At 63.1% G+C, this 11875-nt stretch overlaps 1 protein-coding gene across 1 annotated transcript; it reads left to right on the forward strand.

Annotated features, from left to right (window-relative positions):
* Positions 1 to 682: 682 nt before the first annotated feature.
* On the forward strand, positions 683 to 11158 carry CDHR2 (cadherin related family member 2). Its single transcript, XM_076350090.1, has 32 exons — positions 683 to 724; positions 1195 to 1253; positions 1683 to 1748; positions 1839 to 1978; positions 2247 to 2300; positions 2542 to 2631; positions 3262 to 3351; positions 3916 to 4038; positions 4116 to 4259; positions 4402 to 4477; positions 4681 to 4787; positions 4867 to 5097; positions 5189 to 5344; positions 5552 to 5719; positions 5992 to 6053; positions 6147 to 6387; positions 6494 to 6730; positions 7009 to 7078; positions 7166 to 7780; positions 8060 to 8131; positions 8409 to 8458; positions 8560 to 8711; positions 8924 to 9026; positions 9107 to 9195; positions 9431 to 9505; positions 9626 to 9703; positions 9789 to 9849; positions 9956 to 10080; positions 10212 to 10325; positions 10495 to 10572; positions 10678 to 10738; positions 10941 to 11158. Exons 2-32 carry the CDS (start codon positions 1208 to 1210, stop codon positions 11058 to 11060), a joined length of 3894 nt encoding a protein of 1297 aa, XP_076206205.1. The 5' UTR covers positions 683 to 724; positions 1195 to 1207; the 3' UTR covers positions 11061 to 11158.
* Positions 11159 to 11875: the final 717 nt, after the last annotated feature.

The following is an 11875-nucleotide window of genomic DNA, read 5'->3' on the forward strand; positions in this document are numbered from 1 at the left end:
GCTGGGCGTCTGGGAAGCCCAGAGCTTCCCGGGCATCCAGACCCCATGGGTTCCCCAGGGAATAGGGGCGAAGGGGGGCCAGGGCCATGGAGGCAGTTGTCCCGCGGGCCCAGAGCCGTTCGTGTCTCCCCCTGCCACCTCCCAGCCCTCTTCTGCCTGAGCGGAGCTGCACAATCCACCCTTGTCCCCAGTGGGTCTGAAGTAGGTCAGGGAGGCTGGGCCGAGCACCCGGGGAGGGGAGCGGGTGGCAGGGGGGTGCAGAGGGCCCCAGGCACCCAACCTGGTAGCCACACCACGGGGTTGGTGCCCACCCCTTGTCCTGGTGAGACCCTGGTGTCCCCAGCCCAGGGGATGCGGGGCATTTCCCCAGCCCCTCCCCAGTCCCCTGGGGTGGTTCAGGATCCCTCTGCATCCCCACAGGCACTGCATCCCTCCTGGGAGCCGGAGTCCCATGGGTGCAGGTTGGGGTGGCTGAATCCTGGGGGACGGCACCCAACGTGGGGGCCTGGGGAGGTGGGGTTGGGGAGCAAGCGTGGGGCTGGGCTGGGCAGGAGCTGGGGGATGAGCACAAGGAATAAGGAAGATGAGAGAGCGATTTCTCACCCCTTAATTGCAGTTAATAATTGATGGACGTGTTTACTGCAGGAGGCAAAGGTCTCTGGCAGTGTCAGGGTGCGAGTGCAGAGCAGCCCACCCGGCAGCATCCTCAGCGACGTGGCCACAGGTAAGGGATGTCGGCCCCCACCCTGGCCCCCACGGTCCATCGCAGGGGGAGGTGGGGGTGTCTGTCGACTGTGGGGTTGCCCACGAGCTGTGGCACAAGGAGGGGGACACCACGGTTGTGTCACGGATTGCTCCTGGGCTCCAAGTGCTGCTTGGGGTGGCCCCACTGAGCCCGAGCGATGGAGCCTCCAGCCATGCCCAGGAGAGGCTCCTGGGGTCTCCAAGCATCCCCATGGTCTCCGGCACCTGGAGGCCAACCCTGTCCCTCCATGCCATGTCCCCAGAGAGCCAGTGCCTGGGGGTGCAGGATGGAGCCTTGTGCTTGCTCACCAGCCCAGTTCAGCGGAGGGGATTGTCCCCACCAGAGCCCCTCCTGCCCCAGGGGCTGCTCCCCAGGAAGGGTTTGGGGGGACCGGTGGGAGCAGGCGGCCACAAGCCTCAAGGCTCTGGTTGTCTGGTGTGTGCCCACAGGCCCGCTGGCAGGATGGCGTGGCGCTCGCTGGTGCTGCTCCCCTTTTTCCTGGTGGCAGGTGAGGACTTTGCTTGGCAGCTGGCACAGGTGGGCAGGAGGCATTGGAGATGCTTTCAGCCCCCAACACTTGTTCCAAATTCCCTGAGGGCAGCTGGGACCACCAGAACAGCTGCCCAGCCCGTTGGCACCTTGGAGACCCAAGGCAACCTTGCTGCCCCAGGGAAAGGCAGAGCAGGCAGGGGGCTGGGCAGCGGGGATGGCACCCAGCATGGGTGCTGCAGCTGGAGGTCAAGCATGGTCTGGAGGTGGGAGGTGTGGGATGAGCACGAGGAAGGTGAGGGGTGGTGGGTTCCCCTGCCTCCCCTGGAGACCCAAACTACAGCAGGGAGCTGGGGCTGGAGCTAGGTAGGTGCTGCCGAGCATGGGGGTGCAGGGTGCGGGCAGAGCCTGGCGCAGGCATGGTGCTCAGCACACCTCCTCCTTGTAGTTTCAGGCAACACAGTCCCCTTCTTCAACATGACCGTCGTCTACGTGCCCGAGGACCTGGAGTTGGGTGAGTGGGGCAGCCTCAGGGAGGCCCCGGGGTGCAGGAGGAGTGGCCGGGGGGGCCCTGGGCAGGGGCTGATGCTGCCTGTGTTGCCAGGCCAGCATGCTTTCCAGCTGATGGCTACTGACATAGATGGAGACCCACTCACCTACAGCATCAGTGGGCCAGATGCCTTCTACTTCTCTGTCGATGCCCAGACAGGCAACGTGACACTGAGGAACTCCCTGGATCGTGAGGTGAGGGCAGAGACCGGGGCAGATGTCCCTGCCTGAGCTGGGGGATCTGGGGTGACAGGGACGGAGGGCAGAGCCTGAGTTCTGTGGGAGAGCTACACATGGCGGTATTGTGGGTCACTCCCTGGCCTCAAAGCCCGGCTCCAGGTGGGAGAGCCGTCTGGGAGGATCATCCCACCCAGGGGTGGCAGGTGGGAGGGCACTGGGGCTCAGCCATCCAAGGATCAAGCTCCACCTGGCCCTGACCAAGTCCTGCCTTGTGTCCCTCCAGCTCCTGCCCAAGTTCACCATCATCGTCAAGGTGTTCGATGGGAAGAATGAAGCAGTGAGTGCCAGGGCACGGGCTGGCTGGCTGCAGCGGGTGATGGGGATGGGGAGGGGAGTAGGGTCTCAGAGGGGCTGTGGACAAGGCTCGGTGGGGAAGGGACCTGGAGGTGGGCTTTGCCCAGGGGTGGGTGATGCTGGCTGGCTTCGTAGCTGAGGGGGCGCAGGGTGCCAGAGCTGTACCCAGCTCTGCCACGCACCATCTCCCGCACTCACCCTGTGCCCTCCCTGACACCTGGTAGGTCTCCAAAAAGCTCACGATCATCGTGGAGGACCGTAATGACAACGCCCCAGTCTTCCAGTACCTGCCGTATGAAACCTTCATCCCTGAGGTACCTTCCTGGGACCTCTCGGCCCCTGTGGGCAGCAGGGCAGGAGCTCTGGGTGGCTCCTGTGTGCATGGTGCATGGGTGTGCCGGCAGCAAGACAACAGTGCACTGGGAACGGGGTGACCCCACACCTGGGCATGCGGTGACGGTGTGCCTGGGCGTGGGGCAATGGTGCAGCTGGCAAGGCTGACCTGGGAGCGCTCCGTGCCGGGGCAGTTCCCGGTGGGTGCCTCTGTGCCAGTCCGAGGCGCTGGCGCATGGCTGGGACTCTGCCCTTGTGACGAGTTTCTTATCAGGGAGTGCCCGAGCTGCCACTCAGCCTGGGCCAGGATGAGGCCGAATCAGGGTGCAGAAGGGGTGTGGGGCTGAGTCCGACCCCCCTCTGGCAGCCACAGGGCTGGGGTGCAGCCCCTGCCCCCAGGGAGCCCCAGGAGGGTGGCAGGGGGGATCCGGCTTCTGCCCAGCGTGAGCAAGGGCAGCAGCTCATCCCTGCATGGCCCACGGCACTGGGCAGCCCCTGGAGCCCTGCGGGGCCAGGGCACCCCAGAGCAGGGCTGGCAGGGGCTGGGCCCAGCACCACCCCCTCTGCTCTCCCGGGCAATGCCACCACCACCCACCCCTCTGTGTGCCCAGAACACGAAACTCAACAGCATCATCTACACTGTGTTTGCCAATGACAGCGACACCGGGAACGCCTCCAAAGTCAGCTACAGCATTGAGGAGGTGAGTGCAGGGCTGAGCCCCAACACCCCAGGCATTGCCCTGGCCGGGGGCTCAGTGTGCTGGGGTGTGGGGGGCCGGGAAAACACTGGGGGTCCCAGGACCTCTGCAGCAAGTGCTCTGTGCCAACGGGAAGATGATGTGGCTCGACTGCATGAGCCAGGGCAGGCCCTGGCATCTCCCCTGGCTGAGCCTGCCCGCTCCCCGGCACCAAGGAGGGGTTCATGCCTGCTGGAGAGCAGCAGTACATCGCAGTGGGGCATGCCATACCTGAAATCCACCCCTGAGCTACCTCTGTGGGGCAGAGGTGCTGGGGGACCCGGCTGGGGGCAGCCCCATGGCTCTGGGGGAGCAGGGGTATGTGTCGGGTCAGGAGTGCTGGCTCTGCACCCATTGGGCAACGGGTGCAAGGTGCTGAACAGTTGCAAGCTGGGGATGAGCCATGTGGTAGGGGGTCCCCACGTCCCGTGGGCCAAGCCTGGCAGTAGAATGGGGGTTGAGCCCCAATCTCTGCTGGGGCACCTCTGCTCCCTGCCTTGGTGACACGGGGTGATGCCCCCTGCCCAGGTGATCCCAGACAGCGGGAAGAATCACTGGCTTTTCTACATCCTACCCAACGGGAGCGTGGTGCTCAATGGCTCACTGGACTATGCCACGAATACCTTCTACCAGCTCAAGATCCTTGCCAAGGTGGGAGCCAGCCGGGCTGGGGGCGCAGGGCTGCCAGGTAAGGGTGCCATGGGACTAATGGGTGCTCTGCTCCCCAGGATGGCGGGGGGTTGCTGCACAACGTGTTGACCTTCCAGCAGAGCTCAACCTACCTGTCCCTGACCATACGTGACCTGCCCAACCTGGACCCACGGTTCCTCAACGAGCCCTACTCCGGCTCTGTGCCGGAGAACTGCACCCTGGTAAGGAGCCCGCCTGCCCCAGCGGCATGTCCCTACCCCTGGCCCTCCCTGGGGGCTCTGATGCCCCAGGGTGTCTGGACCACCAGGCATGGGGGCAGCTGGAGACGTCATGGGTTCTGCCCTGATGGCCATGTCCCTGCAGGGCACCACTGTGCTGACTGTCACCGCCGTGGACAGAGACACGGGGGTGAATGATGAAATCTCCTACAGCATCACCAGTGAGTGATTCAGCAGGGCAGGATGGGCAGGGGGTGAGCAGTGGCAGGGTGGGATGGGCAGGGGGAGTGATCTGGAAGCAAGGGGCACCATGGGGACTGGTTCTGGGCTCCCGGGCGCTGCCAGCCTGCCCTGCTGGCAGAGAGAGGGCCAGGCCTGCGTTTCCCAGTGGCTGCAGCTGGTTCCTGATGTTCCCTTGCCCTAGATGCCAGTGTCCCCTTTGCTATCAGTGCCACAACGGGCACCATCACTGTGAGTGGGCCCCTGGACCGTGAGCAGCTGCCAAGCGAGGAAGTGCTTCTGGAAGTCACGGTGAGTAGGAGGCAGCAAGGGGAACCCCATCCTCTTCCTCTCACCGGGCCCCTCCAACCCACTCTCTCCTCCTGCCCAGGCGCGTGAGAAGAACCTGGACATCCACGGCAAGGTGGCACAGGCCAGCACCATGGTGGCAGTCATGGTGACCGATGTCAATGACAACAAGCCCCAGTTCTACCACTGCTCCCTTCCCAGCTGCGACTTCTCCACCAGTGCCCAGAACAACTTCAGGGGCAACATCATAGAGCACTCCTCCTCCAGACTGCCCGTGTCCAACCTCAGCATCGTTGCCCATGACCCGGACAAGGTGGGAGCTTGTGCAGGGAGCCGGGCTGGGGTGCAAGTGCCTGTCCTGGCTGAACTACCCACCCTCACTCCTGTGTGTCTCTCCCCGGCAGGGCATCAACAGCAACTATGAGCTCTACCTGCAGGGTCCGAATGCCAGCGCCTTCACTGTCTCCCCCACAAAAATTGTGGGCACAGGAGAGGTCCAGCTCCTGGTGCAAGACCCATCCTCTGTGGACTATGAGATAAGCCATGTCATGGTGGTGCAGGTTCGCCATGGGGACAGTCCCTGCTCCCTGCATATGCTGGGGCACAGAGAGGACACAGCCCTTCTCCTGCAGGGTTCAAAAGCCAAAGCAGAACATGGCTCTGCCCTGGCACCTTGTTTCGTTCAGAGGACCTGGGCTGGAGTATTACAGGTCTCTATCTCATGCTTGGGAACCCATGCGAGACACTGTCCTTTCTCCATCCTGCAGATCATTGCTAATGACATGGGGAACCCCACGGATTGCTGCTCCACGGCCACTGTGACCATCGATCTCATTGACAGCAATGACCACATCCCCGAGTTCCCCCAGAGCACCTACAACCTGAGCGTGATGGAGAACAGCCCTACTGGCACCATCATCTCCCCAAACATCACGGTCAGGCATTGGGCAGGGAGCGGGCACAGCTTATGTCCCCCAAGCAGGGCGCTGGGCATGCCTGGCACTGCTGGTGCAGCTCATGTTGAGGGCACTGGTCTTTCCATGCACATGGGAAGGAGACGGTACCAGCGGGCACACAGGGTGTGGGACCACATGTCCATCAGGGCCACGTTTTTGGCGTGCTCACTGCCAGCAGCTGGTGCCCCAGACTCATCACTGCCCTGGGGACTGAGGTGGATTGACCGGATGCTTCTTTCTGTCTGTTTTAGGCCTATGATCCGGACAGCGGTGTCCTGGGCCAGATCACCTACCAGCTGCTCCCGGAGAGCATGTACGTAGGGGCATGGCCAGCCACGACTGGGGCATCATCCCAGCGAGGGGGCTCCAGGCCTGAGCCCTGGTGACGGCTCCGTGTGTGCCATAGCTGTAAAATCTTCACGGTGAATGCCATGACCGGGGCAGTGCTGGTGCAGAATGGGAGCTTGCTGGACCGGGAGACTCGCTCCATCTACTACGCCAACCTCCAGGCCAAGGATGGAGGCAATCTGGTGGGCACCACCGTGCTGGAGATCACTGTGCTGGACGACAATGACATGGCGCCCATCATCACTGGCTCCTACTTCATCTCAGTGGAAGAGGGGCAGAATGTCAGAACGCAGATCCAGGTATGCGCTGCTGGAGGTGGAGAGGATGATGGGGGGACTGTTGGAGAGGAGCAGGGACTGTCCCCGAGGTGCCGGACAGTCCCGTTCCAGCCCCTGACCTTTTCAGGCCATCGACAACGACGAGCCTGGCAGCCGCAACAGCAAGTTGGGCTTCAAGATCTTGCCAGGACCATTCAGCAACAACTTCACCATCAATGCAGCCACGGGTGAGATGCACAGCAAGGAGCCACTGGACCGCGAGGCCTTGGAAGATGAACGGGGACAGGTGGTGGTGACAGTGGAGGTGTATGACCACGGCGTGCCGAGGCTCCACACCTCGGTGAACGTCACCATCACTGTGGGGGTGAGCCCTGGGCACAAGCGGGGACACGCTGGGGCAGGTGGAGGCTTGGAGCTGGGATGTAAGGGCAGGGAGGGGATGTGAGATCCCTGGCCATGGCAGGGGCACCATGTCCCCACATTCTCTGTGGGGGCAGAGGGAACAGTTGATGCAGAGATGCAGGAGAGGGCTTGTGTGCCTCCTGCCTGTGGGCAGGCACGTGTCCACGCTCCTGTCCCCCGCCTGCTGTGGGGGACCCTGTTTCCTGGAGCGGCTACAACCATGGACTTTATCTCCTGCAGGACACGAACGACAACGCACCCATGTTCCTCAACCAGTCCTATGAGTTCTCAGTCTTTGAAGACTCTCCAGGTAGAAGTTGCGTGGCCAGGCTCGTGGGACCAGCGGTGCCCCAGAGTCAGTGCCCACTGGCCACTGAGTGTCTGTCTCCACCTGCAGGGTCCCTCGTGGGTGAGGTGGAGGCCACAGATGCTGACCGGACGGAGATCAATTCCCGCATTTCCTTCCTACTTCAGAGGGGCAGTGGCTCCAGCAACTTCTTGATCCGCTCGTCCCACCTGGGGCCAGGGTACTATGGTGGGCAGCTGTCAGTGGACCCCGACATGTCCCTGGACTATGACACCCTGCAGCAGAAGTTCTTCTTCTTGGTGGTACTGGCAGAAAACACGGCCGCGGACAACATGGGGGACACTGCCAACGTCTCGGTGGTGGTCCACATCCTAGATATCAACGATGAGCCCCCCACCATCCTGCCAGCCTCGCTGCAGGATGTGCACGTGAGCGAGAACGGCACGCAGCAGGGTCTGGTCCACACGCTGGTTGCCTCCGACCCAGACACCAACCACTCGCTGGTCTTCGAGGAGCTGGCAGTCACCTGCTTCAAGGGGGCGAGCAGCGCTGGGGAGGTGTGCTGGGACTGGTTTGTGCTGGCACCCAATGGCTTGGTGCTGGTGAACAGCTCGGACATTGACTACGAGCTGTGTGACAGGGTGGTGCTCACGCTACGGGTTGAAGACCTGTACACCAAGAAGGGCAACCGCTACAGCCGGAATGGTACGGCACCCACTCCCCACTCCTTCCACCACCACTGGGCACGGTGGGCAGTGGGACCTGCCTCTACCCCACCTCCCAGGAGGAGCTGTGGGGAGCAGGGCAGGAGCCAGGCAGTTTGGCGATGGAGGGAGGGTGTCCCCCCAGCTCTTTTGGTCCTGCTACAGGGACCTGAGCCTGCTGGGAAGATGGGGCTCCCATGGGCAGCAGAGGAGGGTGCTGCAGGGCTGCTCTGTTGGTGACTGGAGATGTCACCAATGTCTGCTTTTGGGACATTTGCAGAAACCCTGAGGATCCTCATCACTGATGTGAACGACAACACGCCACTCTTCCTGCCCATCTTGCAGACCTTTGGTGAGCAGACAGGGCTGGTGCGTTCTGTGGGCTCCGCTCCGCACCTGCATGTGGGGGAAGGTGGGGACCTTCCACCAGCCAGGGCAGGGCTGTGAGAGGTGCAGGGGCCAGGCTGGGGTTACTCGATGTTTTCCATGAAGGCTGTGGGGCCGAGGGCAGTGGGGGGATGCTCAGAGCTCTGCTGAGCCCCTGGGCTGTGCAGGATATGGGGTCTGCAGCAAGCCTGGCTGTACACCAGCATGACCGTGCTGTCCATCTGTCTGTCTGTCCCTGGCAGTGGTTGTCCCCGAAATCTCTCCTGTGGACCTGCAAGTGGCTACTGTGAGGGTGAGGAGCTCCCAGTCTGTGGAGCTGGGGCTTGCCTGTCCCTGCCATGGGCAGGCAGTGGCCATTCCCATCCGTGCTCTTGCCATGCTTTGTCCCTGCAGGCCACAGATGCTGACTCAGGGCTGAGGGGAACCATCACCTTCTCCATTGTCAGTGTGGTGCTCGTGGAAGACAACGGGGTCAGCCGGCCTTTCAAGAACCTCTTCAAGGTGGTGACAACACCTGAGCAGGACAGCTACGTTGGAAGCATCCAGTGAGGCCATGGGTCTGGGCCAGGGTGGGGGGAATGCGGCTCGGCTCCTGCCTGCTGCAAGGCAGAGGTGCAGGCAGGGCCAGCACAGGCTGGCAAAGGGACAAAGCCATCCCAGGATTTTGCCCTGGGCATGGTGGCAGGGTGGAGCTTGGGGGATGGCGGTGCCCTCGCGGGGATGTCCCATGGGATCGCTGATGTCCCCATCCTTGCAGGGTGGCCAGCAACCTCGATGGCTCACTGAAGGGGCAGTACCAGGTGACAGTGGAGGCTCGGGACAGCGAGGTGCCAGCACACACAGCACAGACCGTGCTGAATGTGAGTGTCACCCCCATCCCCCTGTCCGGGGATGCCCTGCACCCTGCCCAGCCCTGCTCACCCCTGCTCTTCCCGTGCAGATCTTCGCGGTGGATCAGAGCTACCGTGTTCGCCTCCAGTTCACGACAACAGTGGATGAAGTCCAAAGTAACTCTGAAAAGATCAAAGTGTAAGGAGTGTCGGGCTGTGGGAGGGGGGAGGTGCACGGCTGTGTAGCAGGGGACACAAGGATGCAGGCCAGGACCCACCGACCATGTCTCCCAGCTTCATGGACCATGAAAGGGACCGGGGCAGGCAGGTCCTTACCAGAGCCAGGGGCTGCAGGGGGTCCAGCCGCTTCCCATGCCCACGAGCAGAGCGGCAGGACTCCCGGCCCAGCCTCCCTCCATCCGTCCTGTTCCTAGGGCCCTGACTACGGTGACCAAGGCAGGGGTCTATGTGGTGGCCATCCGGAGCATAGAGGACACCCGTGCCTCCCAGTGAGTGGGGCCATGCAGGTGGTGGGGAAGGGGACGTGGCGGTGGCATCGGAGGGGGGGTCACCCTGGGGCAGGGCACCGTGCCCTACACCCCGCTCACCCCATCTCTTTGATCCCGCAGGGTGGAAGCCAAGTCAGTGATGGAGGCGTACTTTGTCTACAGCAATGGCACTGCCCTGGACGTCAACCAGCTGAGCATGTGTGTGCCGGGGCGGGGGCCGTGCATGGGCACTGCCACGCGCCTGGACCGGCCCAGCCGCTCATGCCTCTGCTTTCCTCGGCAGGCTCATACAGTCTGACCCACGGGGCCTGGCTGATCTGGTGATCCTGGGCCTGGCTGTCATCGTGAGTGGGGCCGGGCAAGGGGCACAGGGAGAGGGCACCAGCCCTGTGTGGGGCTGGGGAGGAGTCCACTGGCTGGGGCTGTGCCCTCACCCCTGCTCTGCGCCAGGGCCCCGGGGAGGTGGTGAAGCCCACCAGGGAGACGGAGCTGATCGGCATCATCGCAGGGCTGGCAGCGTTCCTGCTCATCTTCATCCTCATCATGACCCTGGTCTTGGTTCTCACCACTAGGAGGTACCGCACTGCCCCCATCCTCACCGGCACCCCCAGACCCATCCTTACCCTCTATCCTGCTCATGCCCACCCCACCCCACAGCCCAGCTTTCCCCTGCCCCTCTCACCCACCCCATCCCTGGGCTTTGCAGCTACAAGAGGAAGCTGAGTGCAATGAAGGCTCTGAAGGTGGCCACGACGTTCAGCCCTGCCATGGCACAACAGGGAGCTGGCATCCCTGGGACCAACCAGTACAATGCAGAGGGGTGAGTGGGGGGGCTCCCTGCGGCAGGAGGGGAGAGCCCAGGCATGTCCCCACACCCAGGGGCTGCAGGGCTTGCTGTCACACCCCTCCTGCCTGGGGGACACGGCTGCCCCGGGCTGACCCCGCAGCCCCACGGGACAGTCACTCACCTGCCACCCATCCCTGGCCAGGGCCAACCCCATGCTGAACCTCTCACTCGATCCCTCCCACGACCTGGGCTTCCACGAGGACTCCAGCTCTGTGGCCAGGTGAGCTCTGCGGGCAGGTCCCAAAGGCCACCAGGCCGTCACCCTGCATACCCACTCTGCCAGTGCCTGGGCCCTCTTCTACCCCCCACCCTCCACTCTCAACAGTGTGAATTCCCTGGATGAAAACACAGTAAATGCACCTGGGGACAACAACCTCAAGGCCATGGTAAGTGTGCAAAGAGCTGCTGGTGCCCAGCAGGGAGTTCTGCCACCACACCCCACGTCCCCTCCTCTCTGCTGTGGACACCTCATGGAGCTCCTGGACCCCTCATATTGCTTCCTCTCCATCCCCCTGACAGCCCCCAGCTCCTGGGAGGGATGGGAGTGTCCCTGTCCCCATCCCCTCTGACCACGCTCTCCTCCTGCAGCAGGGCAAAGCGCAGCTGACAGACCCCACCGACGAGGAGGTGCTGGTGGCCGCCCTGAACCTGAAGGAGCCCACCAAAACAGCGTACATCAACACGACCTTCACCACCACGGACTTGTGAGCGGGCGCGCAGGAAGCAGTGGGGCCGGAGCGGGACTCAGGCAGCTGCTTTGGTGATGTTGTGTTCAGAGGCTGGCAATAAACCTGTTCCACGCGGGTCACAGTGTCCTGTGGCCATCAGCCCATCTGCCTGGGGGGCTCAGCCAACTTGGGGTCATCTCTTCCAGCACAAGGTGCTGGTTTCAGGCCAGGCTGGCACTGGAGGGGAGGAGACTGCCACCGCAAGGTTCAGCCTGGCTTCTTGTCCCCGGGACCCTTCCCTGGGCTGCCCTGTTGGCCCCTGGCCCCGCTCAGCCCTGGGGGAGGGAGGTGCAGGCAGCCCCGCGCAGAGGTTTGTGCAAGGTTTTATTACCCAACATCCACATTGACAGGTTGGTCCTCCCGCCCCCTTCCTCCCCCCCACCCCCAAAAAAAGAAATGAAGAGGAAAAAAAAAAAAGTATGTGATGAATTCGAAGCGCCGGTGTGCCGCAGCTCGGCAGCGAGGGGCTGGAGGTGGGGGACAGCCCGGGACAGGGTGGCGGCAGGATGCCCCAGGGCTCCTGGTCTTCCCTGTGTGGCCGTGGCACTGCTCCCACAGCCCAAGGCACAGGGAAGAGCTGGCTCCCAGTGAGCACCACGGCACAGAGCGGGCACTGGCTGCAGTCCTGGCTGCAAGCTGGCGCCTCAGTGAGCCCTTCACAGCACTCTCCCAGAGCAAGAGACAGCCCCGCAGGGGCAAAACAACCCCCAGGATGGGGGTTTGGGGGGGGGCCAAGACTTGCCCCTTAAAGAGGGGAAGCAGCTGCACTGGTGCCCCCGGCACCTCAAGCCCTCC

Source organism: Aptenodytes patagonicus, chromosome 12 (genome assembly GCF_965638725.1).
Source record: "Aptenodytes patagonicus chromosome 12, bAptPat1.pri.cur, whole genome shotgun sequence".
Taxonomy (NCBI): Eukaryota; Metazoa; Chordata; class Aves; order Sphenisciformes; family Spheniscidae; genus Aptenodytes; species Aptenodytes patagonicus.

What these genes read in the sequence shown, in the direction of transcription:
- CDHR2 (XM_076350090.1), top strand. Translation starts at nt 1,208, where the DNA reads ATGGCGTGGCGCTCGCTGGTGCTGCTCCCCTTTTTCCTGGTGGCAG. An exon ending in GGAACTCCCTGGATCGTGAG is followed by an intron (nt 1,979 to 2,246) that starts GTGAGGGCAGAG and finishes GTGTCCCTCCAG; the next exon opens with CTCCTGCCCAAGTTCACCAT. An exon ending in CAGCTGCTCCCGGAGAGCAT is followed by an intron (nt 6,054 to 6,146) that starts GTACGTAGGGGC and finishes TGTGTGCCATAG; the next exon opens with CTGTAAAATCTTCACGGTGA.